Source organism: Clupea harengus, unplaced genomic scaffold, assembly GCF_900700415.2.
Source record: "Clupea harengus unplaced genomic scaffold, Ch_v2.0.2, whole genome shotgun sequence".
Taxonomy (NCBI): domain Eukaryota; kingdom Metazoa; phylum Chordata; class Actinopteri; order Clupeiformes; family Clupeidae; genus Clupea; species Clupea harengus.
The window spans coordinates 69,697-87,791 of NW_024879683.1; the positions used below are offsets into that span (position 1 = coordinate 69,697).

General features: G+C 42.5%; 1 protein-coding gene across 2 annotated transcripts; it reads right to left on the reverse strand.

The window, feature by feature from the left end:
- Nucleotides 1-3,291: 3,291 nt before the first annotated feature.
- On the reverse strand, nucleotides 3,292-17,956 carry LOC122129845 (glutaminyl-peptide cyclotransferase). 2 transcript variants are annotated; one of them, XR_006151805.1, is made up of 8 exons: nucleotides 17,580-17,956; nucleotides 12,953-13,099; nucleotides 12,471-12,752; nucleotides 6,288-6,455; nucleotides 5,589-5,688; nucleotides 5,167-5,283; nucleotides 3,653-4,681; nucleotides 3,292-3,622 (listed from the first exon to the last, which is right to left on the reverse strand). XR_006151805.1 is itself a non-coding variant. In XM_042704581.1 (7 exons), exons 1-7 carry the CDS (start codon nucleotides 17,667-17,669, stop codon nucleotides 4,536-4,538), a joined length of 1,050 nt encoding a protein of 349 aa, XP_042560515.1. In that variant the 5' UTR covers nucleotides 17,670-17,956; the 3' UTR covers nucleotides 3,292-4,535. The 2 variants fall into 2 exon arrangements, 1 of the variants encoding a protein (XP_042560515.1); XM_042704581.1 differs by having other exon boundaries at nucleotides 3,292-4,681.
- Nucleotides 17,957-18,095: the final 139 nt, after the last annotated feature.

An 18,095-nucleotide genomic window follows, 5' to 3' on the forward strand; every position in this document is an offset into this window, starting at 1 on the left:
GTGACTTTAATTGAAGAATCAATGAATGAATGTGGGGCTATTTTACAAATCCTGAGAAATGAGTTAGGATTAGTTTCATATTCAAAATCAGATACCTTCTATTCGTGTATTATGAAAATACACAAAAAGATATATCAAATGTATGTATGTAAATGTAAAAATGCATCTTGACACAGAGACTCATGACAGATGGAAGTTGTGCAGGGGAGGTGAGTCATGAAGCCCATCCCTGCTACATGCAGAGCGGCAGTGGCAGTGGCAGTGGCTTTGGTTCATGCTTCACTGGTGGTCAGTCAGCACTGCAGCTTTACTCACTGAGTAGGAGAGGGGGATTTTCAACACTTTCTCACCTGGACCATCAAAAGAAACAAAGGCAGCAGTGCAGTGCGGCCCCACAGTCTAAGCACACTAAGTGGATGTTAATAATAAGGAGTCACGAAAGCGCTTCTCTAATGAGTATGTACTGTAAGAAATTGATGGCTGTAATTGCATATGTGTTCAAATGAGGCACCTAACACACCCAGGACATTGCTGTGGGCTTCATACTTGTTTAGACTTGATGGCTATAGGAAAGCATAGCTGCGCGAAGACATGACGCAGAGAAGCACCAGAACAGTCTGGATCCGAGGAGCTGATAAGGACATTCATGTGCTCGTATGGCGTAGAGTCCAGGCTGGCTATTTGACTGAGTTAAGCCTGAAGGTTAATGACTTATCTTCCATGCCAAATTAGCATCTAATCTAATGTTTTGAGTGCATATACAGATAGCCTGTGGCATGCCGTGGTATAATTAAATTAATGTTTAGATCATTGGCAGTGCATCGTTGTTTTGTGTGTGTGTGTGTCCGATATTCTGTTTACTAACCTGTCTCTGTTCTCTCCCATGCAGTAGGACATTTGCCTGCCATTTCATACAAGACACATACAAGGCAACCTAGCTTTGTCTCTTTTCCTCCCCTTCTACTGTTGTGCACTCTGCTCCTCATACATGTACATACTGTGTGCCAGCTTGTGTCATCATTGACATAGTTTTGCTCCGCTTATCTTTATAATAGTAGCCTTATGAGGACACTCTATACCCACTAAGCTGCTCTTCAACCAGATTTGTTTTAATGCTGTCTCTTTTCATTTGATCCACTGTTCATTTTGTATGTATCATGTATATACCTTATTTTATGTGCAACAGTATCATGGGAATGTTGTCTGTGGGAGATCCGTAAAGAAGAGGCCTTGGGGCCCAGCCAGGGTGCGTGTGTGTGCGTGTGTGTGTGTGTGTGTGTGTGTGTGTGTGTGTGTGTGTGTGTGTGTGTGTGTGTGTGTGTGGGTGCATGGAATCATGTATTTATCATGTTCATACTGTATGTCGCGTGTATGTTAATGTGAGTTGATCCTGAGAAGTGTATGAATCCATCGACTTCCTTCTGATTCCCCCTTCTGTCGTGATCTCTTTACCCAGCCGGCATCAAGTAGATGGGTCCCTCCTTTGAGCTGGGGTTCTGCTCAAGGTTTCTTCCTGGAGTCCCTCATTGCCGTAGTGCTTGCATAGGGAATTCAGGCTCTGTAAAGCACCTTGAGACAATTTCAATTGTTATTGGTGCTATATAAATAACATTGAATTGAATATAGACTATATGTGCATGTGTGTGTTTGTGTCCCCTTAAGTGTATATAAGCATGAGCATGTAAGGATGTGCTTATTTGTCTGTGTGTGTCTGCAAGCACATAGATGTGTATGTGTGCCTTTAACCTCTAACTGACTAGGACACTATGTAGAGTAATGTCACGTACAGTGGTCATAAATGAAGACCCTGCGAGCTAGACGTTGCCATCTGAGACAGTAAAATCCCCCGGTCCCAGGTGACAGGTGACAGGTGACAGGTGTATATGCAGCACAGGAACATGACACAGAAATGACTGCTATACAAAACAAGGTGTGAAATCCAGTCACGGTGGCAAGTTCAAAGGCTAGCTTATAGAAAACCACTGCTTTGTGGTGGACCAACTCCAACTTGGGATTGTACACAAACTCCCGTGAGTGATTGAATTGAAAGTCAATATAAGTATAATGGAATTTAAAAACCATTCAACTATTTCTCATGAAGAAAATGCACTATTGTCCCACGTGTGGCTAGGAAACCTGTCGCTGTGACTTTCAGCCTGTTTGGCTACTGTGATGTCTATGCTTCACAGGGCCACTGAGCCCACTCCTTCCCACGTCTGGAGTATTCTTCTCAGCACTCAATCACGTAGAGCTGCAGGTTGGGGGAGATTAGAGGTTTTTACCACCACTGTAGCCTGTCGGATCAAAGAGGTGGGATGTAGTTGGGAAGAGGCTTTAGTTTAATCACAATGATCACAGGTTAGCAGGGATGAGATAAAACGGCAAGTGTTGACAAAACAAAGCAAGTACTATCAGTGATATTATGCAAACTTGACGGAAAGCCGTTTTTGTCGTGAGATTGATGTCAAAAGTTTATAGGAAGTCTTTCTGGGGACAGTGTAATGTTGAGTTGACCATGCCTTAGTTTAAATTAAAACTGATGTTGACCTGTACACTGATTACTTCATAGTTGGAGTTTCACCTGAGGTCAAACATCTTTGGTCCAAGCAGAACATTTTGACCTAACTGTTGCCTTACCAAAATGTTGTTTACCAGCGTTTGCACACAATTCTCCCTAGATTATTATCTTTTATTTGTGTACATGCTCAAGAAGAGACTGGGTTAACCATTTGAGTTCCACAGAGTCAACATCTAATGAGTGGGAAGTAAACCAAGGGGGAAACAGGCGAATAAAACTCTGTTGAACTGTTTTAAAAAACAAACCTATATTCTATCAGTGCTCTGCAATGAATGGAATTCAGCCTCACAGAAAATTCACGGGAGGTCTGCATGGGATTAGCGAATCATGGGAATGTTGTCTGTGGGAGATCCGTAAAGAAGAGGCCTTGGGGCCCAGCCAGGGTGTGTGTGTGTGCGTGTGTGTGTGTGTGTGTGTGTGTGTGTGTGTGTGTGTGTGTGTGTGTGGGTGCATTTCTTTGTGCGAGTCTATGTGTAGGATGGGAACACCCAATTCACATGCAGCTAAACAGAGCTACATGCCATGGCGTGGAGAATAGCAGAGCGTGCACTGCTTCCTGTTTTCTTACAGTTTCAACAGTGGCGCATGCTTCCTTCCAAAAAGACCACTGCATGAAACAATGTCAATCTCTTCCTCATCTCAGCCTGACATTCCAATGAGACGAAAAACAAAAACACAAGATTCCCTCTAAGTAAACAACACACGCAGAAAACTTTCTTTTATCAGTCTCTATTTTTATTTTGGCTTGATTGCTCATTTTGAAGAGAATGACAGTTTGAGCTAGATATGTAATGCCACTTGAAGTCGCAGCACAGGAAGGATCAATAAAAACAAGAAATTCCTGGATAAACTTGTCCTGAAAGGGTACATAAGCAGGTTCCCACGCTGAACAGGTGATCAGGTGTGTTCATAATCACTGTGATACATTAGCAGCTATTAGCGACCACATTCCACATAGGATCTTACTGGAGAAATACGTTAGCGTAGCTATGTCAGTTATCGGACAGTGTCAAATATCGGCCATTCTGTTAAACAATCAAAATGCTCAGTTTAATAATGGATTAACACTATAACTTCAGTTTAATAATGGATTAACATGACAACGCAAACGTTTGCCGATAACACACACCGTCCGATAATTTACACCGCTACGATATGGCTTTAACAAAGGTAGCATCTTACTCACTTACTATATGAAATAGCATTTCCTACAGATTCAGTGGGGTCCAAAAAGATGTTCCTAAACTTGACCATACATCACAGAGTTCATGTTTGCTTTTCCACTGAATCAGCCAATGTCAAATGCTAATGATAAATGTTCTGTACTAATATGTATTGTCACCAGTAACTGTACCCTACTAATTTACCATAAAACCTTATCAAGATGTTTAGCATCTAAAACAAAATAACAGGAAAATAGCATGGAAACATGTATGGAGTACATGTCAGCACATACTACAAACTACAATTTCATATTCAGTTTCTGCTACTTTGGATCACCATTTCATTTTTCACAGCACATTGCTAAAGCTGGTTTAACACAAAGTACACAGGAATACTGCATCATTACAAGGACAAGCGCTCTAAACTTTCAGGCCTTCACTTCCCCCCCGCTGATTCCTGTGGGGATGGATGTTAGCATAAGCACAAAGGTAGCTCTGTGGCAGGCGAAGGATGAGAGGGCATAAAGACAGCACTGTTGGAAGGAAAGACAGAGAGGACCCTGTATACCGCAAGCTCCCTGTTCAGGTCCTGGAGGGTAGCTGTGAGCCCAGATTTCTTATTCTGGACACAGAGAGACCCAGACCCAGAACCAGAATTGGCTACAATGACAACTGTGAGTTCTCTGTGAGGACAGAGCATTTCTAGAAGACTACGAGAAGTTTGCGAAGTTTGGAAATGCGAAGGCATAAGAGACCCTGGGAGGAACCAGGAAACCTGGGATGGGAGTTGTAGTTCACATGCTGAGGTACTCCAGGACAAAGACCTGCATGATCTTGTTCAGGTTCAGGATGGTGGACCGGTCCAGGTTCTGCTCGTTGTCGTCAAACGTGTGCCAGACGGAGGGGAAGGGTGTGGGGATGAGGTGAAGTATCCGCACTCCTGAGGAGAACATGGAGGAGATAACATCATAATGATGAGCTCGCTCAATCGAGAGGACAGGGCTCCTGACGCCTTAGAAGAACATGGAGGAGATAACCTCATAATGATGAGCTGGCTCAATCGAGAGGACACAGGGCTCCTGACCTACTTCCAGCTTCAGTCATCCCACAATATCAGGTAATACCTGGGACCTGGGAGCCTCATACAACAGTTTAGAGCCTTGGTTAATGCCTATGTATCTGTTATATAAAGGCCCTTGAAACACTTGAAATATGGACCATTCAAAAGACAATGTATAAACATTTGACAAATCATTATATTATTAAAATAGCACCACTATTGCTGCTAAGCCAGTACAAAGTACTGGATAATAGGATAGGTTTTATGATTACTGGCCAATTTGGTATGGTACTGTGATCGTACTTAACATTTCAGGGTAAGAGATCAGAGATGAGAGCGAGAGTGAGAGTGAGAGTGCGCCTTACCCCTGTGCAGAAACGGTACGTGGTCATCCTGGATGGGGCCCACCTGCATGCCTGGCCAGAAGTATTGGGCTTCGTTTGGGTGATCCTCCAGCTGGCCCAGGTTATGAAGACGATGCTCTGTAGAGGCAAGGAGACATCACAAGAGGAAGATCACTATCAATCAAGTGTTTCATCCTCAGAGCGAAAGAGAAGGATGTGAGGTGGACACATTTACATTTGGCAGATGTTCCCAACAATAACACTACAAGGAAATGATCAGAGGCTGCACTGCCTGTTCACTGAACCGAGAGCCAGGATGGTTTTAGCTTTGTGTCGAGTTACAGGAACAAAGACAACCATGCTGGGTGATTGACAGCACAAGAGAGAATGCTGAGCCACGGGCTGAGACAGAGGATAGCACAACAGATGAGGAGAGCGCTCACCGATGTTCTGCAACCTGGTGAGCCATCTGGCCGTGTTGGAGAATTGGTTTCCAAAGCGTGGAGACGGGCCTCCAATCAGATCCAGCAACACAAACAGATCCTGGGACACAGGAGAATACAAACTGAGACTGGCAGCCGAGACTGGAGGAGGAAAAGGGTTGTTTCAGCATGGCCTTAGATGTGGGTGGGATAGCCTTCCAAACAGCCAGGAGGTAAGCCTGCAGAGGCTCTGCTTCCTCTTGCCCTTTGATGGGGAGGCTAATGTCATGTCACATCTTTGGGTGGCCTTGACCCCTTAAACATGGAGAATCATGAGGTGTGTGCCTGGTTTGTTAGAAGAAAGTGAAGTTACACTGGTCAACACTGTACACAAAATGAAACATGCATTAGTGTCAGGCTTGCTGCAAATAATATTTGAAATTTGAAGTCAATAATGATCCCCCACCATACTCGATTAACTCGATACACACAGGCTGAGAACTGGACCAGCAAGAAGAATAAGACCAAAAGCAGGCATCAGTAAGAACGTTTCGAAGAGGGATACTAAGGCACACTCACACACACACACACACACACACACACACACACACACACACACACACACACACACACACATACACACACACACAATCACACACAAACATGTACGTGTCTTTTATGTGTGTCTTTGTCTGTCAAATGATGAAAAATAAGACCTACAATGGCGTTCAGCTGGTTAGAGTTAGAGGCTCCAGGAGGGTGGGCGGTCTCCTCCATCTTCTGAGCCAGGTGGCGTGAACCATACAGGGAGTCTGTGGCGCTCCACTGGAACAGAGCCTCCTCGCCGTCAAAGAAGAGCAGCTGCAAGGTTAGGCCTTGATTGGAGTCCTGACAGGAAGAGTAAGGGAGACAGATGAGAGAGAGAGAACAGAATGAGTAAACACACACACACACACACACACACACACACACACACAGTTCATAAAAATTAAAATATTTCACCAACACATGTATGTATTCCATACTCACTATATACATATGTTCACTTATTCACACCCACACAACAATACATGTTCACACACAAATTCAGGACAAAATGTAATGAATATCGTAGAATTCCACCAAAGCAGATAGCCATTTTGAGCCATACCACCTGGTTCATGGCAGCATCATTTCTTTAAAATCTTCCTTTTGCAAATAAACAGTGATCAAAACACCTGTTAAATCAACACTGCCATCTACTGGTTGACATAATTACTGCTTCATAAAATGACTACATGCCTGACTCCTCTGATCTCCTCACATGACTGCAAACCAGCACACAACAGGACACCCCTACCCACAGCTCTGCTTTGTGTACCCAAGGGAGTGTATGTTACTGACAGGGCTGTCAGACCCCCGCTCTCCAGTCTGGCCTCAGGGCAACCACTGCCAATCAGAGTCCAGCCTCAGGAGGTCAGTGTGCCAGTGGAATGGCATATTTGAACTACGCAGTCAAGCCTTTCTGAGGCAGTCCTCGAGCAGTGCAGCTACACAGAGGCAGCTTTGAGTAACGGGGTAGTAATGACAACATCACACTGAGACAACACATTACCTTTCTTTTGCTTCCAGAACATACTATAAGCTACTATCACACTAATACCTTACAAAAAGACAGAATTAGAGGAAAATTCATATGCATTTACAAGAGCCACATTGTATATATCCATGAGTTACTGGGACTGGCTCAATGTCTGTCAAGCATATATAAACCTAGACTGCATAAAAATGAGCAGACTTCCTTGACATTCTCATAGCATTGTGATGACATCCAACAATGATACACAGGTATAGTTATAGTTACAATATTTAGAAGACGCTTTTATCTAAAGTGACTTTTAGCGACTAAAAATCAGTAATAACAAGAACATTAAGTAATAAGTATATTTAAATTAAATTAATAAAACATTGTTAAGTACCATTTGAAAGTATCAATTATTACTATAATAAAAAATACCAAAAAGCAAAACAATTACTATATTTATGAAGTATGCCTCAAACAAATAAACTAATTAGACAAATGCTGTTTTAAAAGGTGAGTTTTTATGTCCCAAGGCTGTCGCTGGAACACACAGCAGTAAGTAGGTCATGTGACCAGAGAGATACCACAAGCGAAAGGGGTCTTGACTCTGTTCCAGTGCTGCTGAGAGGAGTTGCAAAAACAACAGACACTCATCGGAGGAGCGAAGTGGTCAAGAAGAGGAATAGAGCTGAATCAAAGCATTTCAATAGACAGGTGCCCATCCAGTGGCTGTCCTATAGGCCAGACTGAGAGATTTAAATGGAATTCCAGCAGCTGCAGGGAGCCAGTGAAGGATGACCAGCAGAGGAGTTACATGTGTGTGTGTGTGTGTGTGTGTGTGTGTGTGTGTGTGTGTGTGTGTGTGTGTGTGTGTGTGGAGCCAGTGAAGGATGACCAGCAGAGGAGTTACATGTGTGTGTGTGTGTGTGTGTGTGTGTGTGTGTGTGTGTGTGTGTGTGTGTGTGTGTGGAGCCAGTGAAGGATGACCAGCAGAGGAGTTACAGAGGTGTTCTCTTTGGCTGATCAAAGACCACACACAGCCGCCGCATTCTGAATCATCTGCAACATTCTCACAAGACATGTAGGCAGGCCTGTTCAAATTGCATTGCAATAGTGTGGTTTAGACAAAACCAAGAGAAGTTGCATATTGTATAAGATAAGGTCTGATCTTCTGCATTTCATAGAGTGTGAACCGACTTCGAGACAGAAGCTACATGCTCAGAAAAATGAAGTTGGTCATCAATTAGAAAACCCAAGTTTCGTGCAGTTGTAGATGAATGATGATCTACCCAATTGGATTTTAATATTTTGAGGGACAGCCAGATGAGCTGGGAATACAAGGAGCTCAGTGTTTGATTTCCAATAGAAAATATTTACAGCAGTGGAGAGGTGGTGAGATTTTCACACTTGTCCCAGCCAAAACACACTGAATGAACGTCCACTGTGGTTCGAATCCAACCAACTGTGTGCTTTCCCCAAAATTCCAAGTTCGACAGCGTAGAGGTCGATGTTATGGTTCACTGTGGCAAAGGCTGCTGACAAGTCTAGTAGAATCAGATCTGATGACTGAAGAGAGGCTTTCGCTCCTCTCATTGCCTCAGTCAAAAAGAGCAGTTTCAGTAGAAGGACCACTCTTAAAACCACACTGCTTAGGGTCTAGCAAATTATTCTGAGGCAGGAAGTCAGAACCTTTCTTGAAAACATCCTTTTCAAGAATCTGACAAAGAGGCAAGAAGGGAATAGGTCTATAATTCTTCACATCAGATTGGTCAAGTGAAACTTCCTTAAGCAAAAAGTAACCCCAACCTGTTTAAATAATGTAGGAGAGTTCCCCAAACTGAGTGAAGCATTGACTACATGCATGATGGCAGGTCAAACTGTGGACGAGAGCTCAGTGTAGAACAAAGACTGTCCATAGTATCATTACCTGCTAGTGATGAGAATGAACATAAAAGTTAATTGGGATACATTCATAAAAGTATACGAGTTACAAAATTAACTTGGCAGCGAACCAAATAAGCTATCAGAGGAAGGCAAATTAAAGACACATGCCAAATTATGCATGATAGGCAGACATTGACATAATGGCAAGCTTTTAATTGCATACCGGCTGTAACCACAACAGAAATTTTGATTGCAGACCACCCCACTTACAACACAGAAGCAGAGCTTGTATGAAACATCTCCTCTCCTAACCAAGAAATGACTGAGCCCAAAATGAGAAATACGAGTGCTGTTCACATCCCATTAAAAACAGTAAGTAGTGGTGCATGTTTAAGATATAGCGGCTTACATTTCCATGTGCCTGCTTCTCTCTGGGTATGTGCAGTGTGTCAAGACTGATGGAGCTTAACCCCATTGAATATACTATGATTACTAGGGGAAATCTAGTCTATTTCATCAGTGCTTCCTGGAGACAGGCTATTTCCATAGACATCCTTGTAAATTCAAAGGTCAAACAAATAACTGGAGAGTTTCCTTCCTAAATGTAATCAATTATCTGAACAAGTGATGCCTCACCCCTGTCCGCATATCAGGAGGCACTGACATGAACATGTTTATCAGGTCATGGACATTCTAATTCACCATTCTTATCATCAGTCATTTACGTATCCTTATATAAGTATCCTATAAGTACACAGCATAAAATAAGAAAATAGAAGTGAATGTTCTGAGGTATATCAACTTTGCCATCATACTTTAACATTCTGTCTTCTAGTAAAACTACCTTGACCCAGGGTTGCTACACGTGGAGATATGATCAGATTTTAAATCATTGGGATGTTTATAGAGAATAGACGAGTTGAGTTTACCAGTAATTCTTTGCCAGTTAATGACAGGGGCAGTAGAATTGATTTAGTGTGAGACACAGAAAGGTGAACGCCAGGCAAACAGTACAAACAAATTGGGAAAGGAGATTGGAGATTGCTGGCTGATGTGGAAGGCAACTTCAAGTTCCACAGTGTATTTTTGTGATAGCTATGAGACCTGATATGGTGTTGTATTGTGAGCACACTGTTTACTTTATAATCATTACTTTATTTACAACTCCCTTTGAAGATGCAATTAAGGGAAGTCTTTGAAAGGATGAAGCTGAACTGGTAGCTGAAATTAGGAGACAAGGTTGGTAAGCACATAAAAGACCAGTGGAGAAACATGTTAGAGGATTTGTAGCTAAATCAACCACATTTCTGTTGGATTTTGGTATTTGAGGACGATCACTCAAAGGAGCTTTAAAGGAGTTGTCTGAGGCTGCTGAAAAAGCGAGCCAGTGGTTATGGCTGAGGCGCTCACAGACTACTTGGGGACGTGTGAAATAACCTGTATTGTGTGAAGAAGCCTGTTGTCACAGGATGTCCTCGAAGTTGCCATGCTAAACTTCTGTTTTTTGGCATACCTACAGCACACATTTGGAAGAAAGAACCACATGGATGTTTTTTTTTAGGGTGTGTCTCAAATCAAAAGTAATGTATCTTTATTAAAAGGCTTATATCATATGCTGACTATGTGCCGGTGTCTATGTCTATGAATTAGCAGAAGTGTATCTGGGTTGCTAGACTAACCACTGTTCCCAAAATGGTGGCTGTGAGGCACCCCGAGTCAGAGCCTTTGGGGCAAGTTCAGACAGTGGTTCATCTTACCCCCTCACGTTACCATGAAATTAAGTCAAATATTTGCTGTTGAAATAAGGGTTGCATCCTAAAAATTAATAACCCCATATTTTGTTGTCTATTTGAGTTAGGCACACTGCTACGGATTCAATCGATGGCACACATCCTGAGCTTGTGTTGTATGCATTCATTTATTCCTGTCTCATATTCCCTTATTCCCTATAGGTCGACTTCAGTAAAAAAAAAAACAGCTAATCTTACCCTACTCTTCTCTATGGCTGAAGATGGCATACTTAGAGCCACCAGCAAATGAGCTGAAGAACCCGGTTAGACTGGCATTCAGTCATGGTTATTATGGGGATGTCTCTTGGTACGGCTCAAGGTGTGTCCTGAGGTGTAACTGTTGTTGTCCCTGGGGTTGACATGTGTTCTAACCCGTCGTGAGTATGGAGGGGGTAGGTCTGGGACACCACTGTTGAGCCTTCAGGAGGTGCCATGGGCCCAGGGGCCTAACTATAGGGGGTGCACCGTGGGTCTTGGGGGCCCGTAGCCCATAGACATATTTAGGTCTAAATTGCTTCAAACTGCCGAGCCCTTAACTAACAGGTTGTTATGATTTCGGAGTCAGGCCGAGCCCTTGTTTTATTGTGTATGTGTTTTTCAGATGTGGGTAAAGCTGCTGTGTGTGCTGCCGTACCAAATAATGCCTTTCATCAGTGTTTTAAGAATGTTTCAGCACTTTGACAGTCTGTTTACGTTACCGCAAAGTCAAAGCACTATCCATGTTTCTGATCGCTTTCTTGTTGACCTGTGTACTTTCCCAATACAATAGCCGAAGTAAGTAATTAGACCGTAAAATCCAACACATTGTTGTTAAAATATATATATGCAATGGTGTGTATGCGCGCCTCATAACTAGTAACTAGCATGCACTAGGGCCTGTCATAACTACCTTACGCCACTGACTAGGGCCCGTCATAATAGCCTGCATCTGGGCCCGTCGTAACTACGTTACGCAACTGCATGGGCCTTGGGACACTAGATGGCGCTCCACCTTAATTGGGCTCACACGATATAGCTGGGAAAGTCCATGCAGGTGTCAGGTGTTGCTTGACGAAGGGAGAGCGCACATAGCTTTTTGACCGTTTCATTTGTACCACCAAAGGTCTGTTACATGTAAATGAGATGCAAGTTTGGATGTATGGACAACTTTATTGATTGGATCTTACTGTGGGAAATAAAGTTTCATAACCAAGAAGGCAAAGTTGGAACGTTATTTTACATCTAACAAGCGCGTCAATTAAGTGCTCAGTCAGCAATCCCTCTGGGCTTTAAGTGTAGACTTAATTCAATGAAACACGGACAAAGGATGGTGTGCCCTTGACAACCTCAGTGAAAGGATCACAAAAGCATCTTTGTGGTTGTTGTGAAGTATTGTTAAGTGTGGATATGATGGTTATAGTGCAGCCTGTTATTATAATACTTAGGCTAGGTTGTTGGGTGTGAATACTTGCATGTGACCGTGAGATGTTTGGCCGCTGTGAGAATTCCCCAACCAATAGCACAATGCATTGAACATCTTTTCCTGTGTATAACTAAAATAAAAATGAACACATAGCACTTGTGTACTGAAACAGACCTCTCAGGATTACATTTTATGGTTTATTTAGCAAGGTGCTATTCTGTACCCTGGACATAGCACTGTTCCACAAAAGAAACAAACCCCCTCACCTTCAGCGACTTGAGCTCCTGGTCCAGGGCACGCGCCAGCTCCAGCATCATGGCACAGGGCACAGCGGAGTCGGTGGCACCCTGGAACGCCCTGCCATGCCACTGGGGAGGGTAGTACTTGGAGTCGAAGTGGCACGCCAACACCAGGCGGCGCTTGGCTGAAGGGTTGAGCGTGGCGATGATGTTGGTGAAGGGCATCCGGCCGTAAGGGGTCTGCTCGTGGAAGGAGTCCTCGCTCACATCCCAACCTGCTTTGAGGCCACTCAGAGTGGATTTGATGTGCTGGACACAGGCATGAGCAAACACACATGTTTAGGGACCTTATGGCAAACACCCTAAAGAAACCATATAACCCTGTGCAGTACTGTGAACAGTGTAACACCCATATGGCCTCAGGTGTCCTTAAATGCACTTACTGTGCATTCAATCCCATTGAGTGAGTGAGTGAGCGGGAGGCTAGTTCACATGTCCCCGTGACTCACCTTCTGCACTGCCAGGCTCCCAGCTGAGCCTGGGTAGCGAGTGACCAGCAGAGGCTGCAGGTCCTTCTGCCACATGCCTGCCAGGTCAGTGTGGGCCAGCACCTTCTTCAGGTCATCAGAGCTCAGTGTGCTGGGCTTATGGTACACCTGAGAGATGCCAAGTAGAACATGTTCACATGGATGGAATAAATAACTCAATCCAGTTCAAGAATGTACACAATAAATATATCCAAATATCCATATAATCTCCATAAATGTTGTACACACAATACATATTATCTACACTGTTTCTTGATCTACTGCAACGGTGTGATTCTGGGTGAAAAGATGGTACTTCCTAGCCTGGATACCAGACCGAACTTAGCCCCGCCCACAACATTTGAAGTCGGGAAGTTCGGTCTGGTGTCGCTCCGTTGGGGAGAAATGATCTCAAATTATCAAATTGTCAAGGCGGGCTTTATACAATGATGGACAGATGATCAACAGTAACGTAATCAACACACAGGTTGAATTCGTTTTCAACAAACATGGCTGCCGCTGGAGAGCTGAAATGTATAGATTCGAGTCCATTTAGACATTGACAGTGCATTCATTTTGAAAGAGAAACAGAGAAACGCGATCAAGGCATTTGTCAATCGAAAAGATGTTTTTGCCTTCCTTCCTACGGGATCCTAGCCTGGATACCAGACCGAACTTAGCCCCGCCCACAACATTTGAAGTCGGGAAGTTCGGTCTGGTGTCGCTCCGTTGGGGAGAAATTATCTCCGGACAGAAATTGCCGGACCAATCAAATTGTCAAGGCGGGCTTTATACGATGATGGACAGATGATCAACAGTAACGTAATCAACACACGGGTTGAATTCGTTTTCAACAAACATGGCTGCCGCTGGAGAGCTGAAATGTATAGATTCAAGTCCATTTAGACATTGACAGTGCATTCATTTTGAAAGAGGAACAGAGAAACGCGATCAAGGCATTTGTCAATCGAAAAGATGTTTTGCCTTCCTTCCTACGGGATCCGGTAAAAGTTTAATTTATCAGCTGGCCCTGGTCACATACTACGTTGTTCTGATTGGTTGTAGGTAACCAATTGAGCGAAAAGGCATTTTTTCTCCTGGTTCGGTTGAAACACGCCCCATAATCACAGCCCAATGGAGTGGTATCAGACTCATATTCTGACTAGAATTATGAGTATGACATTGTCAGGCTAGGTACTTCCCATTATAATATAAACTGTCTGTTAATACCATTTTCATCATGTCGAGAAACATTTCTGTATTTTCACAACAAAAACAATGCAACACAATGCAACACTATTGTAGCGCAAGAGAACATTACAGGTCCGTCCAGCACGCGTTCAGTGTGACTAGAACTAGAACCTTACAGGTCCGTCACTCTGAAGAGCTGTTTCAGATATAAAGACATCTCTGCACTCTTTCAGTGTGAGTAGAACACAGACGCAATGAAGATTCCAGCAGGATATCCAAGAGACCTCCTTCTGGGATTATTTTATGTTCCATCTGATAAACCGTTTAATTCAGCAATGTTTGAATGTTATTTCAATTGCAAGTTTAAATGGCCATTCACTAAATAGGATATTTGGGAGAGTATTTATGAGGAACTACTTACTGCTCCCCCTTTCTACATAACCACTGGCATGCTGCAACAACGAACACCATTTCAGATCTACAGCTTGCGCAATGCTGACAGTGCAAACAATGCCGTCCATGTCCAAGTAACTATTACTAAATGAAAAGATCTTCTAACAATGATAATTCACTTACTACTTCAAAAATCGGACATCTGGACAAAGTCATATTCACAATGACTATCTCTGGTAGCAAACTGATCAGAGAAAGGTGAGTTTGAGTAAGGAAAGCGTCCTACGCGAAGTATAACTCAAATGTGTAGCACATTTCTGAGTGTATGTTTCAAAAACAAAAGTATTTTATAACCAAATATAATCATGACTGATGTGAATTTTTCAGGTAATCAATTATTACTTTACTATTGCACGCATGTTATTATCTTTAAATGTATTAACAGATACATTTAATTTTATGGCAATGAAATAGCCATACATTTTTTTTTAAGTTGACAGTTTCATAACAACCAAGAACCCAAACCATATGCAATCCAATACAGGAGACAGAGAAGTTCATTTCAACTTTATCTGAGCCTTTAATAACTTTATCTCTACGGCCTATATCCAAAATCAATTCATTCTTTCAATATCCTGTATCAATAAAGGAGCATTCCATCTCTCTTTTTGTGCTGTAATGGCCCTGACAGAAGATGTTACACTGGGATGAGTCTTCCAGAGACATCATTCACTGCAGCACGACATGTGCTTGAAGGTCTCAATGGAAAATCATATCATCCCTATGCTGGTTTATTTGGGATCAAACTGTGTGACTACAAAGCTCAATCTACTGCACCCCCAAGACCAACACTGCTGAAATCCAGCGATATACGATTGGAAATATGTCTGGAAAATATTTCCAACAGTTCCAGACAACGTCTACAGTCACAGTCTTACAATTCATACATGCGTGACAAACATAATGAGTGAGATAAGTGGAATAAGCAAAGTGCTTTAGTTTTTTTTTCAGTTTAAATGCTGAAAATACATTGTGTTTTTTATGGCCCTCCTCTGTTAACTCTATCATGACTGATACCTTATCAGCCTAGGATGTATTGGTGTTCATTTCAGAGATCTTAGATAGAGTCCTGCAGTATAATCATTGGATCAGGTCTATTCAATCCTACAGTACTCCACAAATGAGCTTCATGTTGGCACAAAATGAGGCTGTCCAGAATGACATTGTGCCCAAAGTAAAGTAATTTAGTTTTTGTTCTGAATCTGAGACTGCACAATGCTTCACTGATGTCTTTCAGGCTTAGCAAGTGCACTAACAATCTCTTACACAATATCATGTGTGCTATGTGCCGCTGTGAGAGGTTGAATAGTACGTGATTGTGCCACATCAAAATGATCTGCATAGCATTCAGCATACACACAGCTATTTTTCCAAATAAGAGTTGCGAAAACCTCATAAATGTGGAGTAATCCTGCCAATACTACTTGCCAGAGGTTCAGAGCCTGGTTGCCAAAAAAACTTGGCAAAACCTTTCACCACACACTGCACAACATGAGATCCCACAGTCTATGTGAATAATGACCGAATTTACATCATAAAAATGACTGCATGTTCACATTTTATATATTTTTTTATTTATGCTATCGTTATTATTGTATTCCATATTTTTTTGTAATAGCACCCAATGCATAAAATCAGTCTGAATTCAAAATGATTTCTCAGAACAGAACCACGGAATCAATTGAATGGGAGGTGCCACTGCGCACTAGTATACTTGACAAGAAGTGTGAATTGATCGAGCTTGACGACAATCAGATTGTTTCTGTTTGGTCTCAAAGTTCAACCCGCCTTTCAAATTGATTTTTGCGGGAGCTGGTGTTAGTTTGAACGTTTAGGAGGCAGAAAACTGGGGCAATACTTTCCACAAATGCATCACCAGTCAACCAGTTGCACATAAGGTAGTGCAGTAGCTCCCCATCTGGTTTGGGGGTAACTGCCGAGTCCCAGCTAATGAACGAGGGAGCTGAACGGAGAGGTTCTGATGGCAGATATGTATGGAGGAGCATGTCCTTCTGGTCTGGAGGGACTTCAGAATGAGAAGGTCAGGCATCACAGACACAAGACACTCGCCTTATTTCACACTCATCTGTCTCTGGGAATTACATGACCTCACTGCTCCTCACAGGGGAGGAGACCGGAGAGGTACCAACCACCAACATGCAAGATCAAATATCGTGATTAAAAGATGGCCAATGACTATTCTGTCCCTATTTTGTCTCTTCCTCTTTTTGCACTCTTGTGAAAGTAGTGATGCAAAATATCATACATAGCCGGAAAGCTTACAGTCACCCCTTAGAATCATCAGTAGGAACAGCAATTCAATCTATACAAGAGGATTTGACCGATGGAAAAGATAGAGTTAAAGGGACCCCGTTCTCAACCTATAAATATAAAGATCTCCAATTGGTGGTTCAATAATGATGAGTGTGCTACCATGGCAACAGGACAAAAGGGTTTGAGGAGACTGAATAACATGAACAGGGTCTATAGCTACTGAATCTGTTTAAGATGATGCATAGCAGAGTAGCCTATCTTGATCTTGACACTGGAATGGACCTTCTAACAGATAACACACATGCATACATTTTTATATTTTACATAATAAGGAATACCTGAAATAACATGTTTATGTTTTCAAATGCTTTTCAATTAAGTTTTTTCAAAAATCTCGTTGGAAATGAAAAACATCCTACTCTTGAAGCATTCCACAGTTTAGGCATTTACAAACTGGCAGATCACCGAATTACAGCCTGATAAACACCTGAATCGTAATCCCATTACAATACATGAGGTAATTTTGGTAAATCATATCAAACATTATATGAACATGATGGAACTCTTTAAAAATGTCCAGAAGCTCAACTCGAACTGCAGTGTATTTCGCAACAATCTTACTAACCGATGCATACAATCACAATAGACCTGCACTGTTATGATATTGTGAAGGTAAACTTGAATAGCTTACCTTCTGTTGAGTCCAAGGAATTAAGCCATCCTGAGCACTGGTGTGGTCGACTATTGCAATATACACGCAGATCACTGCTAGAGTATGCATGTTTGTAAATGGGCTCCGATGTCTTTTCAGTCTACATTCCTAGTGAGCTCCTCGGCTTCATCCAAAGATCATGTGAGGAACATGAGGGAGGACCTGAGGAGCGCAGCGCGAGTCGGCCGCTATGCGTCACACTTCCACTGAGTCTTTCGCTCACGATGTAACATGTTGTAACATATTCTTGGTTAACGCCTGTAACTGTACAGTGTATTACTATTTCTCAAGTGTACGCTAAAGAACTCAGGATGCTCTTTTTTAAAACCATTGCCAGACATGTAAATGTCAATGTGACTTTAATTTAAGATAAATAAGAAGGAATTATGTGATATTTAATTCAAGTGTGAAAAACAGTATGGAAAACCAGTTAGAAAGTATCGTATGAAAGAACGCTTTCTCTCTCGCGCCCTCTCTCGCTCGCATTCTGGTCAT

Bases quoted from the DNA above. Each gene is read 5' to 3' on its own strand.
- LOC122129845 (XM_042704581.1), bottom strand. From the start codon at position 17,669: ATGCATACTCTAGCAGTGATCTGCGTGTATATTGCAATAGTCGACCAC. The intron at 5,689-6,287 runs GTAGGTCTTATT...CCTGTGTCCCAG, and splicing joins CTAACCAGCTGAACGCCATT to GATCTGTTTGTGTTGCTGGA. The intron at 5,284-5,588 runs GTGAGCGCTCTC...TTGCCTCTACAG, and splicing joins CACCAGGTTGCAGAACATCG to AGCATCGTCTTCATAACCTG.